At 43.1% G+C, this 19,428-nt stretch overlaps 1 protein-coding gene across 9 annotated transcripts in view; it reads right to left on the bottom strand.

Moving 5' to 3' along the window:
• The window catches only part of LOC106581569 (TPA-induced transmembrane protein), a 108,429-nt gene extending 89,472 nt beyond the window's left edge, over positions 1 to 18,957 (bottom strand). For all 9 annotated transcript variants that reach the window (XR_006761070.1, XR_006761071.1, XM_045704138.1 and 6 more), the window contains exon 1: positions 18,895 to 18,957. Coding sequence is in view for 7 of the 9 variants with exons in the window: in XM_045704138.1 (XP_045560094.1) it covers positions 18,895 to 18,900 (6 nt within the window). In the remaining 2 variants the exon portion in view is untranslated. The remainder of the gene's footprint in view (positions 1 to 18,894) is intronic.
• Between the last annotated feature and the right edge of the window lie 471 nt (positions 18,958 to 19,428).

Here is a 19,428-nt window from a genome sequence, read left to right as displayed (position 1 = left end):
CCATCCTATGGGATTACTTGATTTGATAAAACCTCACATCGCTTAGATTTTTTATTTATTTAATCTAGGCAAGTCAGTTAAGAACAAATTCTTATTTACAATGACAGCCTACCCCGGGCCAAAACCCAAACCCGACGCTGGGCCAATTGTGCAATCCCTTATGGGACTCCCAATCACGGCCAGTTGTGATACAGCCTAGAGTCAAAACAGGGTCGGTAGTGACGCCTCTAGCACTGAAATGCAGTGCCTTAGACCACTGCACACACGCGCACACACACACACACACACACACACACACACACACACACACACACACACACACACACACACACACACACACACACACACACACACACACACACACACACACACACACACACACACACACACACACACACACACACACACACACACACACACACACAGGTCTGAACTTACTATCAGGTCTGAACCAGGCTATAGCGTGTCCTGTCAGGTCTGAACCAGGCTATAGTCTATCCTGTCAGGTCTGAACCAGGCTATAGCGTGTCCTGTCAGGTCTGAACCAGGCTATAGTGTGTCCTGTCAGGTCTGAACCAGGCTATAGTGTGTCCTGTCAGGTCTGAACCAGGCTATAGCGTGTCCTGTCAGGTCTGAACCAGGCTATAGTGTGTCCTGTCAGGTCTGAACCAGGCTATAGTGTGTCCTGTCAGGTCTGAACCAGGCTATAGCGTGTCCTGTCAGGTCTGAACCAGGCTATAGTGTGTCCTGTCAGGTCTGAACCAGGCTATAGTGTGTCCTGTCAGGTCTGAACCAGGCTATAGTGTGTCCTGTCAGGTCTGAACCAGGCTATAGCGTGTCCTGTCAGTGCTAATGGAGCTGTAAATCAGACATCTAGCTGACCTGTGTGAGTAAGTTGTGATGCTAACCGAGGGAAACATTAACAGATGAGGTACAGTTGTTACAGAGTTGTACCAACCCACCAGCCTGTCTCTCTCTCTCTGTGTCTGTCTCTCTCTCTCTGTGTCTCTCTCTCTCTCTGTGTGTGTGTCTCTCTCTCTCTGTGTGTGTGTCTCTCTCTCTCTCTGTCTCTCTCTCTCTCTGTGTGTGTGTCTCTCTCTCTCCTTCTGTGTGTGTGTCTCTCTCTCTCCTTCTGTGTGTGTGTCTCTCTCTCTCTCTGTGTGTGTGTGTCTCTCTCTCTCTCTGTGTGTGTGTGTGTCTCTCTCTCTCTCTGTGTGTGTGTGTCTCTCTCTCTCTCTCTCTCTCTCTCTCTCTCTCTCTCTCTCTCTCTCTCTCTCTCTCTCTCTCTCTCTCTCTCTCTCTCTCTCTCTCTCTCTCTCTCTCTCTCTCTCTCTCTCTCTCTCTTTATGCTATTGTCCAGTGACAATCAGACAGTGTAATTGTCTGGTAGAAACATGTAATCGTAGTAATGAAAGCAACAAGAGGTTAGGTTGTAGTAGGGAGATGGCAGCAAGAGTCCCTCTATTGTTTTCTAACACACTTACTACAGATGACATAATAAATGTGCAGTCCATATGGTTGGCAAGCTGATCCCATACGCTCACTCACTCTAGTTACACTGTGTTCCTCGAAGAAGCACAGCTTTACACATTTACAAGCCTTATGTGGCCACACCCACACACAAACACACACAAACACACTCTCAAACACAAACACACGCACACACAGTATTTGCCGTCCTTCAGTATACTGGTAATAGCATGAGGTCCCACTTGCTTTGTAGGATTGTGATCTTGTGATGTTCTCTCTCTCTCTCTCTCTCTCTCTGTTTTTTCCCACAGGAGTTCTCCTCCCATTTTTGTGCCCAGGCTGTAAATAGTTACTCACTCCCTGCTGATGTATTCATATGAAATGGTCCTATGAATAGATGAAGTTTGAACCCTCTCCCTACGCTCTCTCTCCCTACGCTCTCTCTCTCTACGCTCTCTCTCCCTACGCTCTCTCTCACTACGCTCTCTCTCCCTACACTCTCTCTCCCTGCTCTCTCTCTCCCTGCTCTCTCTCTCCCTACGCTCTCTCTCCCTACGCTCTCTCTCCCTACGCTCTCTACGCTCTCTCTCTCTCCCTACGCTCTCTCTCTCCCTGTTCTCTCTCCCTACGCTCTCTCTCTCCCTGCTCTCCCTCTCCCTGCTCTCCCTCTCCCTGCTCTCTCTCTCCCTACACTCTCTCTCCCTCTCTTAAATAATTACATCTAATGGTAACACAAGCGTTTCCTCTCTCCCCTCCGTAGTTTAAACCAGGTGGATTAAAGATAAGATTAAAGTGAAGTCTCTCTCATACACTGAACAAAAATATAAAATGCAACATGCAACAATTTCAAAGATTTTACTGAGTTACAGTTCATATAAAGAAATGATAATCCAATAAGACAAATGTTCCCTCTTTCCCTACATAGTGGATTCAATGTTCCCTCTTCCCTCTACATAGTTTAAACCAAGTGGAGTAAAGTTTTTAAAAAAACAGAGTGTTTCTGTCAGAGAGGTTCTGCTCCTGCCTCCTAGACACACCGTCTGGGTCCCAAATGGCAACCTATGCACTACTTTTGGAGGAATACAAACCCAGCTTTCAGTTAGGAGAGCTAAATACAGAAAATAACAGCTAGATTACATCCCAAATAGCAGCATATTTAAGGCTGGGCAGTAAACCGTAAAAAAAAAAACGATATACCAGTATTCTCACGGAACGGTTTGGATTTTTTACTTTACCTTCTATAACAGTATTTATATTTTCATTTTTTTTTTTTTTACATTAAATAATTCAGTAATGAATTGAAGAAATTATGGCAACCATACATTATACATATCACTAGCTAACAGGAGACTGCTTGCTAACACTAGCTAACAGGAGACTGCTAGCTAACACTAGCTAACAGGGAAGAAATACAAGACAGCTAGCTCACAGGAGACTACTAGCTATCACTAGCTAACAGGAGACTACTAGGTATCACTAGCCAACAGGAGACTACTAGCTATAACTACCTAAAAGGAGACTAATAGCTATCACTAGCTAACAGGGAAGAAATACAAGATTGGTAGCTATCAGTAGCTAACAGGAGACTACTAGCTATCACTAGCTAACAGGGAAGATATACAAGATGACTAGCTATCACTACCTAACAGGAGACTGCTAGCTAACACGATATTTCTAGCTATCACTAGCTAACAGGAGACTGCTAGCTAACAGGGAAGAAATACAAGACTGCAAGCTATCACTACTAGCTATCACTAGCTAACAGGAGACTACTAGCTATCACTAGCTAACTGGGAAGAAATACAAGACTGCTAGCTATCACTACTAGCTATCACTAGCTAAGAGGAGACTGCTAGCTATCACTAGCTAAGAGGAGACTGCTAGCTAACACTAGCTAACAGGGAAGAAATACAAGACTACTAGCTATCACTAGCTAACAGGAGACTACTAGCTATCACTAGCTAACAGGAGATTACTAGCTATCACTAGCTAACAGGAGACTACTAGCTATCACTAGCTAACAGGAGACTACTAGCTATCACTAGCTAACAGGAGACTGCTAGCTATCACTAGCTAATAGGAGACTGTAAGCTAATACTAGCTAACAGGAGACTGCTAGCTAACACTGCTAGCTAACACCCCTCATAGCCTGGTTCCTCTCTAGGTTTCTTCCTAGGTTTTTGGCCTTTCTAGGGAGTTTTTCCTAGGGAGTTTTTCCTAGCCACCGTGCTTCTTTCACATGCATTGCTTGCTGTTTGGGGTTTTAGGCTGGGTTTCTGTACAGCACTTTGAGATATCAGCTGATGTACGAAGGGCTATATAAATACATTTGATTTGATTTGATTTAACACTAGCTAACAGGGAAGAAATACAAGACGACTAGCTATCACTAGCTAGCAGGAGACTGCTAGCTAACACTAACTAACAGGGAAGAAATACAAGATGACTAGCTATCCCTAGCTAACAGGAAAGAAATGCAAGACTGCTAGCTATCACTAGCTAACATGAGACTACTAGCTATACTAGCTAACAGGGAAGAAATACAAGACTGCTAGCTATCACTAGCTAACAGGGAAGAAATACAAGACTGCTAGCTATCACTAGCTAACAGGAGACTACTAGCTATCACTAGCTAACAGGGAAGAAATACAAGACTGCTAGCTATCACTAGCTAACAGGAGACTACTAGCTATCACTAGCTAACAGGGAAGAAATACAAGACTGCTAGCTATCACTAGCTAACAGGGATGAAATACAAGACTGCTAGCTATCACTACTAGCTATCACTAGCTAAGAGGAGACTGCTAGCTATCACTAGCTAAGAGGAGACTGCTAGCTATCACTAGCTAACAGGGAAGAAATACAAGACTGCTAGCTATCACTAGCTAACAGGAGACTACTAGCTAACAGGGAAGAAATACAAGACTGCTAGCTATCACTAGCTAACAGGAGACTACTAGCTATCACTAGCTAACAGGGAAGAAATACAAGACTACTAGCTAACACTAGCTAACAGGAGACTACTAGCTATCACTAGCTAACAGAAGACTACTAGTGATCATAATATAATAGCCATATTACAAAAAAAATGCATGAAATTAAATTAAATGTATGAAATGTATGCATTCACTACTGTAAGTCGCTCTTGATAAGAGCGTCTGCTAAATTACTAAAATGTAAATGTAAATGTATTTACAGTAGAAAAACAGCTCCAAAAACTGGACCTAAAATAGTGTATAAGCTATAATACAAGAGGTTTCCAAATCAAATCAAATTGTATTTGTCACATGCGCCGAATACAACAGGTGTAGACTTTACAGTGAAATGCTTACTTACGAGCCCTTAACCAACAATGCAGTTTTAAGAAAAATAAGCATAAAGTAAAAAACAGATGAGTAAAAAATGTCATATAAAAGAGCAGCAGTAAAATAACAATAGCGAGGCTTTATACAGGGGGTACCAGTACAGAGTCAATGTGGAGGCTATATACAGGGTATTACGGTACAGAGTCAATGTGCGGGGGCACCAGTTAGTCGAGGTAATTGAGGTAATATGTACATGTAGGTAGAGTTAAAGTGACTATGCATAGATAATAAACAGAGAGTAGCAGCAGTGTAAAATGGGGGGCGGGGGGCAATGCAAATAGGAGCACTCAAAATGCTTGAAACATGTAGGTATTACAGACTCGGACAGGGAGAGGTTGAAAATGTCAGTGAAGACACTTGCCAGTTGGTCAGCGCATACTCAGAGTACACGTCCTGGTAATCCATCTGGCCCTGCGGCCTTGTGAATGTTGATCTGTTTAAAAGTCTTACTCACATCGGCTACAGATAGCGTGATCACACAGTTGTCCGGAACAGCTGCATGTTTCACTGTTACTTGCCTCGAAACGAGCATAGAAGTAATTTAGCTCGTCTGGTAGGCTCGTGTCACTGGGCAGCTCTCGGCTGTGCTTCCCTTTGTAGTCTGTAATAGTTTGCAAGCCCTGCCACATCCGACGAGCGTAGGAGCCAGTGTTGTACGATTCAATCTTAGTCCTGTATTGATGCTTTGCCTGTTTGATGGTTCATCGGAAGGCGTAGTGGGATTTCTTATAATCTTCCGGGTTAGAGTCCCGCTCCTTGAAAGCGGCAGCTCTACCCTTTAACTCAGTGCGAATGTTGCCTGTAATCCATGGCTTCTGGTTGCGGTATGTATGTACGGTCACTGTGGGGACGGCGTCATCAATGCACTTATAGATGAAGCCAGTGACTGATGTGGTGTACTCCTCAACGACATTGTCCTGTCTTATCTGGTGTCCTGTGTGAATTTAAGTATGCTCCCTCTAATTCTCTCTCTCTCCCTGCCCTCCCAGAGGACCTGAGCCCTAGGATCATGCCTCAGGACTACCTGGCCTGATGACTCCTGGCTGTTCCCAGTCCACCTGGTCGTGCTGCTGCTCCAGTTTCAACTGTTTTGCCTGCGGCTAGGGAACCCTGACCTATTCACCGGATGTGCTACCTTGTCCCGGACCTGCTGTTTTCGACTCTCTCCCTACAGCACCTGCTGTCTTGACCTCTGAATGCTCGGCTATGAAAAGGCAACTGATATTTACTCCTGAGGTGCTGACCTGTTGCACTCTCGACAACCACTGTGATTATTATTTGACCTTGCTGGTCATCTATGAAAGTTTGAACATCTTGGCCATGTGCTGTTATAATCTCTACCCGGCACAGCCAGAAGAGAATTGGCCACCCCTCATAGCCTGGTTCCTCTCTAGGTTTCTTCCTAGGTTCTGGCCTTTCTAGGGAGTTTTTCCTATCAACTGTGCTTCTACATCTGCATTGCTTGCTGTTTGGTGGTTTTAGGCTGGGTTTCTGTACAGTATTTTGTGACATCAGCTGATGTAAAAATGGCTTTATAAATACATTTCATTGATTGATTGATGGCTTGTTCATAACAAAACCCTTTGATACTGCCAACAACTTTAGTAACTTTTTTGTTGACACGATTAGCAAATTTAGGCATGACATGCAAACAACAAATGCTGAGCCTTCATATTCAATGGACCAAATAATGAAAGACAAGCACTGTAGTTTTTGAATTCCGCAAAGTTAATGTGGAAGAGGTGAAGAAATTATTGCCATCTATAAATAAGGACAAGCCACCTGGTACCAACAATCTGGATGGTCAATTTTCTGAGGTTAGTAGTGGAATACATTGTGACTCTTATTTGCCACATCTTCAATCTAAGCCTAGGTTTCCTTACGCCTGAAGGGAGGAAATGTTATTCCACCGCCCAAGAATAGCAACACACTCTTTAATGGTTCAAACAGCCGACCAATCAGCCAGTTACCGGAGCTCAGCACACTTTAAGAAAAATACAAATGTTATTTTACAGAACACTAAATAACAACAGACTTTTCAGCATGCTTATAGGGAAAGGCCCTCAACATGTTCTGTACTAACATAAATGACTGGTTTAAAGAAATGTATAATTTTGTTCAGTGTGGCTTTTGATATATTTGATCATAAACTATTGCTGGGAAATAAAAACGTAGGTGTTATGTATTTACAGTGCCTTCAGAAAGTATTCATACCCGCTTCACTTAATCTACATTGTTGTGTTACAGCCTGAATTCAAAATGGATTAAATATATTTTGTTTCTCACCCATCTACACACAATGCCCCATAATTACAAGGTGAAAACATGTTTCAAGAAACGATTGAAAATTAAATACGGAAATATCTCATTTACTTAAGTATTTACACCCCTGAGTCAATACATGTTAGTTAGAATAACCTTTGGCAGTGATTACAGCTGTGAGTCATTCTGGGTAAGTCTCTAGGAGTTTTCCACACCTGGATTGTACAATATTTGTAAATTATTATTATTTAAATTCTTCAAGCTCTGTCAAGTTGGTTGGTGATCATTGCTAGACAGCCATAGATTTTGAAGCCGATTTAAGTCAAAACTCTTAACTAGGCAACTCAGGAACATTCAATGTCGTCTTGGTAAACAACTCCAGTGTATATTTGGGCTTGTGTTTTAGGTTATTGTCCTGCTGAAAGGTGAATTTGTCTCCCAGTGTCTGTTGGAAAGCAGACTGAATCGGGATTTTCTCAAGGACTTTGCCTGTGCTTGGCTCTATTCCGTTTAAACGCCTTGTATTCAGGACATAAAGTTAATTTCTTTGCCACAAATTTGGCAGTTTTACTTTAGTGTCTTGTTGAAAATAGGATGCATGTTTTGGAATATTTTTACTCCTTACAGGCGTAAGGTTAGTATTATTAGGTTAGTATTGTGGAGTAACTATAATGTTGTTGATCCATCCTCAGTTTTCTCCCATCACAGCCATTAAACTGTAACTTTTTTAAAGTGACCGTTGGCCTCATGGTGAAATCCCTGAGCGGTTTCCTTCCTCTCTGGCAACTGAGTTAGGAAGGACGCCTGTATCTTTGTAGTGACTGGGTGTATTGATACACCATTCAAAGTGTAATTAATAACTTCACCATGCTCAAAGGGATATTCAATGTCTGCTTTTTTGTATTTTCTTTGCCAGGCATTGGAAAACCTCCCTACTGTTCTGTTCTCTCCTGTTCTCTACTCGACTCTCCTGTTCTCGACTCTCCTGTTCTCGACTCTCCTGTTCTCGACTCTCCTGTTCTCGACTCTCCTGTTCTCGACTCTCCTGTTCTCGACTCTCCTGTTCTCGACTCTCCTGTTATCGACTCTCCTGTTATCGACTCTCCTGTTCTCGACTCTCCTGTTCTGTTCTCGACTCTCCTGTTCTGTTCTCGACTCTCCTGTTCTCGACTCTCCTGTTCTCGACTCTCCTGTTCTCGACTCTCCTGTTCTGTTCTCGACTCTCCTGTTCTGTTCTCTACTCTCCTGTTCTGTTCTCGACTCTCCTGTTCTCGACTCTCCTGTTCTCGACTCTCCTGTTCTCGACTCTCCTGTTCTGTTCTCGACTCTCCTGTTCTGTTCTCTACTCTCCTGTTCTGTTCTCGACTCTCCTGTTCTCGACTCTCCTGTTCTGTTCTCGACTCTCCTGTTCTGTTCTCGACTCTCCTGTTCTGTTCTCGACTCTCCTGTTCTGTTCTCTACTCTCCTGTTCTGTTCTCTACTCTCCTGTTCTGTTCTCGACTCTCCTGTTCTCTACTCTCCTGTTCTCTACTCTACTGTACTGTACTCTACTGTATTGTACTGTGTTCTTCAAACTGGTGAAACTTAGACATGTATGATTGGTTCAGATTTGGTCCGGTCAAGGTGGACTGACCAAATTTCAAGTACTTTTCAACGTCCGTGGACATCTGGTGTCGGTTGGTGCTCAGTGGGTGGTGATGCTTGTTACAGAACATGAACAAAAGAGTAGGTGTCATGGTAGGTGTCAGTAAAAGCCAGGAAAGGTGACATTAACTGGAGAGAGAGAAGAGAGAGAGAGGGGGTTGTCCAGACTGTTTTCACAGTCTTGTTTTGACCACCAGACGACAAAAAGAGAAAGATGTGAGCTGAACATATTATCCCAGGCGAAGGGAGGGCAGTAGCAGATGGCCCAACTGTCGTTTGTGCTATGACTTCCCATCGTAACCAATTCAATTGCGGTAATTCCGTTATAGATTTCATTATCCTCCCTCCTCACGAGAGAAACTAGAAAATATCTTCCAGATATGGGGGGGGTTTTGGTAACAGAATTACAAGACAATGTTTCTTAAAATACATTTTCTCCAACACTAAATATAAGTGTTGATATTACATATAGTTGAAGTCAGAAGTTAACATACACCTTAGCCAAATACATTTAAACTCAGTTTTTCAGAATTCCTGACATTTAATCCAAGTAAAAATTCCCTGTCTTAGGTCAGTTAGGATCCCCACTTTATTTTAAGAATGTGAAATGTCATAATAATAGTAGAGAAATGTAACGTCCTGGCCATAGAGAGTTTTTTTGTTCTTTATTTTGGTTAGGCCAGGGTGTTACATTGGGTGGGCGTTCTATGTTCCTTTTTCTATGTTTTTGTATTTCTTTGTTTTGGGCCGTGTGTGGCTCCCAATCAGGCACAGCTGAAGCTCGTTGTTGCTGATTGGGAGTCACACATAAGGGAGCATGTTTTTCCTTTGGGTTTTGTGGGTAATTGTTTCTGTTAGTGTGTTTCACCTGACAGGACTGTGTTGGCTGTCAGTTCCTTGTTTTGTTTGAATAGTGTTACGGCAATAATTAAATATGTTGAACACTAACTCCGCTGCGTTTTGGTCCACTCTCTCTAAAGGCAGTCGTTACAAGATAATTATTTATTTCAGCTTTGATTTCTTTCATCACATTCCCAGTGAGTCAGAAGTTTACATACACTCAATTAGTATTTGGTAGCATTGCCTTTAAATTGTTTAACTTGGGTCAAACGTTTTGGGTAGCCTTCCACAAGCTTCCCACAATAAGTTGGGCGGATTTTGGCCCATTCCTCCTGACAGAGCTGGTGTAACTGAGTCAGGTTTGTAGGCCTCCTTACTCGCACACACTTTTTCAGTTCTGCCCACACATTTTCTATGGGATTGAGGTCAGGGCTTTGTGACAACCACTCCAATACCTTGACTTTGTTGTCCTTAAGCCATTTTGCCACAACTTTGTAAGTATGCTTGGGGTCAATGTCCATTCGGAAGACCCATTTGCGACCAAGCTTAACTTCCTGACTGATGTCTTGAGATGTTGCTTCAATATATCCACATAATTTTCCTACCTCATGTTGCCATCTATTTTGTGAAGTGCACCAGTCCCTCCTGCAGCAAAGCACCCCCACAACATGATGCTGCCAACCCCGTGCTTCATGGTTGGGATGGTGTTCTTCGGCTTGCAAGCATCCCCCTTTTTCCTCCATACATAACGATGGTCATCATGGCCAAACAGTTCTATTTTTGTTTAATCAGACCAGAGGACATTTCTCCAAAAAGTACAATCTTTGTACCCATGTGCAGTTGCAAACCGTAGTCTGGCTTTTTTATGGCGGTTTTGGAGCAGTGGCTTCTTCCTTGCTGAGCGGCCTTTCAGGTTATGTCGATATAGGACTTGTTTCACTGTGGATATAGATACTTTTGTACCTGTTTCCTCCATCATCTTCACAAGGTCCTTTGCTGTTGTTCTGGGATTGATTTGCACTTTTCGCACCAAAGTACGTTCATCTCTAGGAGACAGAACGCGTCTCCTTCCTGAGCGGTATGACGGCTGCGTGGTCCCATGGTGTTTATACTTGCGTACTATTGGTTGTACAGATGAACGTGGTACCTTCAGGCATTTGGAAATTGCTCCCAAGGATGAACCAGACTTGTCGAGGTCTACAATTTTTTTCTGAGGTCTTGGCAGATTTTTTTAGATGTTCCCATGATGTCAAGCAAAGAGGCACTGGGTTTGAAGGTTGGCCTTGAAATACATCCACAGGTACACCTCCAATTGACTCAAATTATGTCAATTAGCCCATCGGAAGCTTTTAAAGCCATGATATAATTTTCTGGAATTTTCCAAGCTTTTTAAAGGCACAGTCAACTTAATGTATGTAAACTTCTGACGCACTGGAATTGTGAGACAGTGAATTAAAAGTGAAATAATCAGTCTGTAAACAATTGTTGGAAAAATTACTTGTGTCATACACAAAGTAGATGTCCTAACCGACTTGCCAAAACTATAGTTTGTTAACAAGACATTTGTGGAGTGGTTGAAAAACGAGTTTTAATGACGTAAACTTCCGACTTCCACTGTATGTGTATTTTATATGTATAATATACAGGAGCAGTTGGAAAAGAGACCTGGGTCACAATGTCTTCCCTGTCAAAAATATGCCTCCATTCATCTTGGTCTTGCCATTGTAAAATCACTCTCAGTGTGTACTCCAAGTAGACTGATAAAACTGCTTGGACTGATTATAGGAGATGATAATTAGAACATGACCCGCCCTGTTATCCATTCACAACGGGTGATTACATAATTATGCATAGTTCGCGTCTCCTCACTTATCAACTCACCAATCCCCCCCCCTCTACTGTAGGGAGAATGACCGGAGGAGGCCCTACTGTAGGGAGAATGACCGGAGCAGGCCCTACTGTAGGGAGAATGACCGGAGCAGGCCCTACTGTAGGGAGAATGACCGGAGGAGGCCCTACTGTAGGGAGAATGACCGGAGCAGGCCCTACTGTAGGGAGAATGACCGGAGCAGGCCCTACTGTAGGGAGAATGACCGGAGCAGGCCCTACTGTAGGGAGAATGACCGGAGCAGGCCCTACTGTAGGGAGAATGACCGGAGGAGGCCCTACTGTAGGGAGAATGACCGGAGCAGGCTCTACTGTAGGGAGAATGACCGGAGGAGGCCCTACTGTAGGGAGAATGACCGGAGCAGGCCCTACTGTAGGGAGAATGACCGGAGCAGGCCCTACTGTAGGGAGAATGACCGGAGCAGGCCCTACTGTAGGGAGAATGACCGGAGCAGGCCCTACTGTAGGGAGAATGACCGGAGCAGGCCCTACTGTAGGGAGAATGACCGGAGCAGGCCCTACTGTAGGGAGAATGACCGGAGCAGGCCCTACTGTAGGGAGAATGACCGGAGCAGGCCCTACTGTAGGGAGAATGACCGGAGCAGGCCCTACTGTAGGGAGAATGACCGGAGCAGGCCCTACTGTAGGGAGAATGACCGGAGCAGGCCCTACTGTAGGGAGAATTACCGGAGCAGGCCCTACTGTAGGGAGAATGACCGGAGCAGGCCCTACTGTAGGGAGAATGACCGGAGCAGGCCCTACTGTAGGGAGAATGACCGGAGCAGGCCCTACTGTAGGGAGAATGACCGGAGCAGGCCCTACTGTAGGGAGAATGACCGGAGCAGGCCCTACTGTAGGGAGAATGACCGGAGCAGGCCCTACTGTAGGGAGAATGACCGGAGCAGGCCCTACTGTAGGGAGAATGACCGGAGCAGGCCCTACTGTAGGGAGAATGACCGGAGCAGGCCCTACTGTAGGGAGAATGACCGGAGCAGGCCCTACTGTAGGGAGAATGACCGGAGCAGGCCCTACTGTAGGGAGAATGACCGGAGGAGGCTCTGGTTCTGACTCCAGTTCTGTTTGTGATTTTAAGTGTATGTAAACTTCCCACTACAACTGCAGATGGGTCTTTACTTCAATAAAAAGTCATTACGACTTCAACTGTCGCACACCCAGGGAAAATTATTTAGTGTACAGATGCAGACTAATAAAGAATAAACTATAAGCTATAATAATAAATGAAGAGAGTCACACACTCTATATATATAAACTCCCAGTAATGTATTGGGTAAAACACCAACGTTTCGAGCATCACTGTGCCTTCTTCAATGGTCTATACATCAACATTACTGTTTATATGTATTTAGAATACCTTTTAAAACTTTTTCTGGTAGAGTGTGTCAAGAACTGCAACGCTGCTGTATCCAGAATAGTCCACCATGCAAAGGATATTCAGCCAACTTGACACAACTTTTGGAGGCATTGGAGTCAACATGGGCCCAGCATCCCTATGGAATGCTTTTGACACCTTATAGAGTCCATTCCCCTGACTAATTGAGGCTGTTCTGAGGGCAAAAGGTGGTGAAAATAAATATTAGGAAGGTGTTCCTAATGTTTTGTTCACTCAGTGTATAGATTTACTATAGAATCCATAGGTGGTCTGTAGCCTGTCAAGATGTTGCCCTCTTTGGACACAGCGAGCACCATCCCCCTACCTCTGCACCATCTCTCTCTGTCTCCTACACCCAGGCTGCTGTGGTCAGAGAGGTCGTAAATTCCTGGAGGAGACTATCTCCTCATGGCCACAGTTTAGAGAGAGAGTGAGTTTTCATAGAGAGAACAAAGGAATTTCTTCCACCTCACAGAACTTGACAACCGAACAATATTCAGGTTCTGGAGAAGGTATAAAAGATCGGTGAAGAATCCAGCTACGAACTGGTCCGTTTGGTACAATTTTGTGAAACTCATGAGAGACAATACAGCCACATTACCATAATCCTGTTGATACAAAAGTCTCCGTTATGAGGCTTACATCTAATTGTTGTATAGAATGAATGAGTAAAGATGGAACTATTTGTGAAATTATGTAATGTGACTTTAGACTGTTTAATGAGGGGAAACTCCAATTCCCTTTGGAGTTTAACTGAGTCAGAGGACCGCCCCATGAGCGCAGTTCTGAGCCGGCGTCATGAGACAGGCCCTTTTCTATGTTCCGAATAAAACCCCCCACCTGGGTTTCCCCACTCCAGACCGAGCTTACCTCAATTACGAGAGGGCTAAGAGTTGAGACGAGACCAGCTTACCTCTATTACCGAGAGGGCTAAGAGTTGAGACGAGACCAGCCTACCTCAATTACCGAGAGGGCTAAGAGTTGAGACGAGACCAGCTTACCTCAATTACCGAGAGGGCTAAGAGTTGAGACGAGACCAGCCTACCTCAATTACCGAGAGGGCTAAGAGTTGAGACGAGACCAGCTTACCTCAATTACCGAGAGGGCTAAGAGTTGAGACGAGACCAGCCTACCTCAATTACCGAGAGGGCTAAGAGTTGAGACGAGACCAGCCTACCTCGATTTCCACGAGAGGGCTAAGAGTTGAGACGAGACCAGCCTACCTCAATTACCGAGAGGGCTAAGAGTTGAGACGAGACCAGCCTACCTCGATTTCCAAGGTTTGAGACGAGACCATAAAACCTGAGTATAAGCTAAGGTTGTAATGCTTGTTGAAACTCTAAGACTATCGATACCGACAGAACAAGAACAAATCTTTGATACTAATTACTAGTCTGCAGCTAGGAATTCGGTATCGTTGAACGCGAAGACCGACAACCGCCGAAACAGCTATTCTATAAAGACATGAATGAATGTCACTCTGAACTATCCATTCTAACCACGACAGAGAGAGAGAGAGAGAGAGAGAGAGGGGTGGACAAACTCTCCAACAGAAACAAACTTTCCAACAGATATCAGGATGACACACTGAGCGTAAATATATATTTTGATTGCAATTATTCCCGAATTAGTGAGCGTTTATGTGCAAAGGATTAGCATTTCAATTGTTATAATTATCAACTGTGTGTTATCTTATCTCAGTCGACCCCCACTTCCCTTTTTGTCTAACAAGCCGCCATGCCGGTTTATCCCACTAGGACACATTCCCCTATCAGTTCTTTGTAACCATATCTACTGTTTGTTTGTGCATTTCTGTGAATTACTTAGTTTAGTAAATAAATGATTTTAAGACAATTGATGTATGGATGATTCATAGTGAAGACTGGGTTCGTGCAGATAACCAACAATTTACGACGTTTGGAATGAGACTAACGTGAGGTAAAGAATAATTATTTAATCAGAAGACTAAGTGATCAGATATTTTTTTTTTAAAGTTGAAAGTTATATTAGGAAAATTATAACTTTGTAATCTGAATATTTTCCTTGGTGCCCCGACTTCCTAGTTAATTACAGTTACATGATTAAGTAGTTTAATCACGTAATAATAATAATAATTACAGAGAATTTTTGATAAAGATAAGTCTTCAATTTTAATGATGCCAAAGACACGACAAGCCCATATACCGTAGACTCACTTTAAAATCCATATGTTGTCTGTAATCAATCCCATTTATTTTACAAAGCCCGTTTTTTTTTTACATCAGCAGTTATCACAAAGTGCTGTACAGAAACCCAGCCTAAAACCTCCAAAGAGCAAGCGACGCAGACGCAGAAGCACAGTGGAGAGGAAAAGCTCCCTGGAAATGCCCGGAACCTACACTGTAAAAATAGAAAGTCTCAAAACAACATGATTGTGTAATGAATAAAATATAAATAAAATAAAGATTAGACTTTAAAAAAACAAAAAAAAAAAAAAATTACATGCATACAACATTGTGTAAAAAAATAATCATTAAGTCTTAAAATGTTGAATTACCCACAATACTCTGAAAACAGAGACACGTCAAGATAGAAAGGGCAAGGAGATTAAAACTAGACTTCCGATGAGTTCAATCAGTCAGTTCTCTATGTTTGGTTATCCTGTGGTTATCGTGCATCTGAACAAATCAATGGATGATGTCCTTCTGATTATCTCGTGATCGCGACTAAACAACTTTTGTTATGTAGTGAACGCGAGATAAATAGGGAACTATTTTTTTTTTTTTTTTTCATACGTCCTCTCTGGACTTCCATAGTAACCTGCAATGCTTGCTGTAAAACCCAATAATGTGTATAAACCCTGGATGACTAACAGGAGGTGCTGTATTGAAGCCACAGGGCAGCCATCTTGGCACTCCTCTTCCATTGTAAAGAATATATTGTAAAGCTATATAAATGCATGTATTAATGTCTACATTCGTTTTTGCCACATTTATTCTATTACAGACACTTCAATGCATACTTTAAAATTATGTGAGCTAAACATTAACATTTAAAATGTAAAAATATATTTTGAAAAAATGTCCTTAATATATATTTTTTTTGGGGGGGGGGGGGAGAGTACTAAATGTTATTGTCCCCACTACAACAAAGAAATACTTAAACACATGTAATTTTGTCCTTGAAACATTTAATTGAAATAGAATTCCATTCATTCCCATGGAGGACTGTTCTTACTGGGGAGTACCAATATGGCCGACCAGTGACTTCAATGGCCAATACACAGCATCAACAATCCAGGGTTTATATACATGTACGTACATCATTGGTAAAACCTCTAGTCATTTCTGGTGGTTGGAACACTGTGCTCAACAATGCCTGCCCAAAAAAATGGTTAAACTGGTTAAACTGGCAAATGATCAACAATTACAATACAATACTTAATCTCTTACAAGAAGGATGACTACTTTTGGCGCGGATGTAAATTAAAAACACGACGAAGGGAGGAGGGGGATGTGGATGGTAACGCCTGTGGATGTCTCACAAAAAAAAGAGGGGTAACAAAACATATGGATGAAGTAATCATCATATGGATGACGTAATCACATAAACCAACGTTAGCCATTTGAATACTCCAGAAGGAGTGATCTAATTCTTCACTAGACAGGAGGTGAAACACCATCATAGTGTTTAGAAGCTATAGAGAGAGAGAGAGAGAGAGAGAGAGAGAGAGAGAGAGACAGAGAGAGAGAGAGAGAGAGAGAGAGAGAGAGAGAGAGAGAGAGAGACAGAGAGAGACGAGAGAGAGAGAGAGAGAGAGAGAGACAGAGAGAGAGAGAGAGAGAGAGAGAGAGAGAGAGAGAGAGAGACAGAGAGAGAGAGAGAGAGAGAGACAGAGAGAGAGAGAGAGAGAGAGAGAGAGACAGAGAGAGAGAGAGAGAGAGAGAGAGAGAGAGAAAACGACACCAACAGAGAAGGAATCTAATTCTGTACTAAACAGAACACGAAACACCATCATAGTGTTTTCAACCTTTTCTAGTAGGTCTCCCAGTCCCTGGCAAGGTGTTACACAACACCTGATTAACTGGTGTTCCAACACAACACTATGTCATGTTTCAAAACATCTCAGGATGATGTGTTTCAATACTCCAGGCAAAGTTAAGCTTCCGTCTCCTTCACGTTAGTGGGCAGCTAGTTTTGGTGTTACAAAACATTTAATTTGATCAATCGGGTGGAGATTTTAAGAGTACCTGGCCATTATGGCCAGATTGTTAATCAAGATGTTCATAGATGACAGGCAGGGTCAAATAATAATAACCACAGTGGTTGTAGAGGGTGCAACAGGTCAGCACCTCAGCAGTAAATGTCAGTTGGCTTTTCATAGCCAGAGCATTCAGAGGTCGAGACAGCAAGTCCAGGAGAGAGAAGGAGACAGAGGAGAGAAACAGCAAATTGATTTTTTTAGAGAACTCAGCTGACTTCATGGATTTTTCTTACAAAATAACAATGATTGACTGTATGGATGTTTTCTGTATGTAACTCTCCCACTGGGAACACATTGGTTGAATCAGCGTTGTTTCCATGTCATTTCAATGACAATGAAATCGATGTTGAATTGACGTCTGTGCCCAGTAGGCTGTGACCAAGTCACTTGACAGGATGTGCTACGCTTTAGTAAAACGGTTATAAAATTGCAATGGTGTAAAGTACTTAATTAACAAAATAATTTAAAGTACTACTTAAGTGGCTTTTTGGGGGTATCTGTACTTTACTATTTATATTTTGTTGACAACTTTTACTTTAATTTCACTACATTCCTAAAGAAAATCATATACTTTTTACTCTGTACATTTTCCCTGACACCCGAATGAACTCGTTCCATTTTTAATGCCCATCAGGACAGGAAAATGGTCTAATTCACACACTTATCAAGTGAACATCCCTAGTCATCCCTACTGCCTCTGATCTGGAGGACTCACTAAACAGAGAACATCCCTGGTCATCCCTACTGCCTCTGATCTGGAGGACTCACTAAACAGAGAACATCCCTGGTCATCCCTACTGCCTCTGATCTGGAGGACTCACTAAACAGAGAACATCCCTGGTCATCCCTACTGCCTCTGATCTGGAGGACTCACTAAACAGAGAACATCCCTGGTCATCCCTACTGCCTCTGATCTGGAGGACTCACTAAACAGAGAACATCCCTGGTCATCCCTACTGCCTCTGATCTGGAGGACTCACTAAACAGAGAACATCCCTGGTCATCCCTACTGTCTCTGATCTGGAGGACTCACTAAACAGAGAACATCCCTGGTCATCCCTACTGCCTCTGATCTGGAGGACTCACTAAACAGAGAACATCCCTGGTCCTCCCTACTGTCTCTGATCTGGAGGACTCACTAAACAGAGAACATCCCTGGTCATCCCTACTGCCTCTGATCTGGAGGACTCACTAAACAGAGAACATCCCTGGTCATCCCTGCTGCCTCTGATCTGGAGGACTCACTAAACACATCTGCTTCGTTTGTAATGTCTGAGTGTTGGTGTGTCCTCCTCGCCATTAGTAAATACAAGGAAAAACAAAGAAAATGGTGCAGTCTGGTTTGCTAAATACAAGGAATTTAAAATGATTTTAGCTATAACATTTACTTTTGATGATTCGACTTTTACTCAGGTACTATTTGACTGGGTGACTGACTGACTTTCACTTTTACTTAAGGAGCCTATGACAATTGGGGACTTTTTCCACCACTGATCAAATGTGAATCAGAGATTCTTCACAGAAATAAGTACAGGGTGGCTTAACTAGCCAATATTAGAAAGTACATTTTTTATCCTCAATGAAAAATAGATTTATATTAAATACAACGTCGCACCGCTGAGAATTGTTGCCAACAACTCCACATTTCCAAGGCGACAGAGTCTGCTTCCACAAGTTGTTAAACCAACTTCATCAGAGTTGTAGTTCCATGAATATTTTTTATTATATTTATCTACAACGAAATCCTACTGTGCAAACACTTCATTCTAAACTTGTTAACAACTGTTGCTTACCTCCATCCTTGTCCTCTTGTCTGTCTCCTGTCCTCTTGTCTGCCTCCTGTCCTCTTGTCTGTCTCCTGTCCTCTTGTCTGTCTCTTGTCCTCTTGTCTGTCTCTTGTCCTCTTGTCTGTCTCCTGTCCTCTTGTCCTCTTGTCTGTCTCCTGTCCTCTTGTCTGTCCCCTGTCCTCTTGTCTGTCCCGTCCTCTTGTCTGTCTCCTGTCCTCTTGTCTGTCTCCTGTCCTCGGATGTCCGCGCTGCTGCGTTTGTTTGAGCGAAGTCACTACAGAGTCTGAACTCACCGCTCCTCCCTGAAGAGCTCTCTCTCCTCACACTCCTCACGCAGAGAGGGAATGAGAGATGTGAGCACACTCCTTGAAAAGCGGAGGTCTGTGTTAATATGTAGAGATAACTACACTGTCGTCTCCTCATAGGCAGTGTAGGAGACTCGGCTGATCGAAGGAGAGAGGCAGGGCGGAGGCTTCCGTTTTGCGCACAGTTACATTGACGCCGCTCTTCTCACACAACAGTACGACGATATATTCAGGC

The sequence above is a fragment of the Salmo salar genome, chromosome ssa20, assembly GCF_905237065.1.
Source record: "Salmo salar chromosome ssa20, Ssal_v3.1, whole genome shotgun sequence".
NCBI lineage: Eukaryota > Metazoa > Chordata > Actinopteri > Salmoniformes > Salmonidae > Salmo > Salmo salar.
The sequence above is the reverse complement of the archived record's forward strand: the minus strand, read 5'-3'. Positions and strand labels throughout refer to the sequence as shown.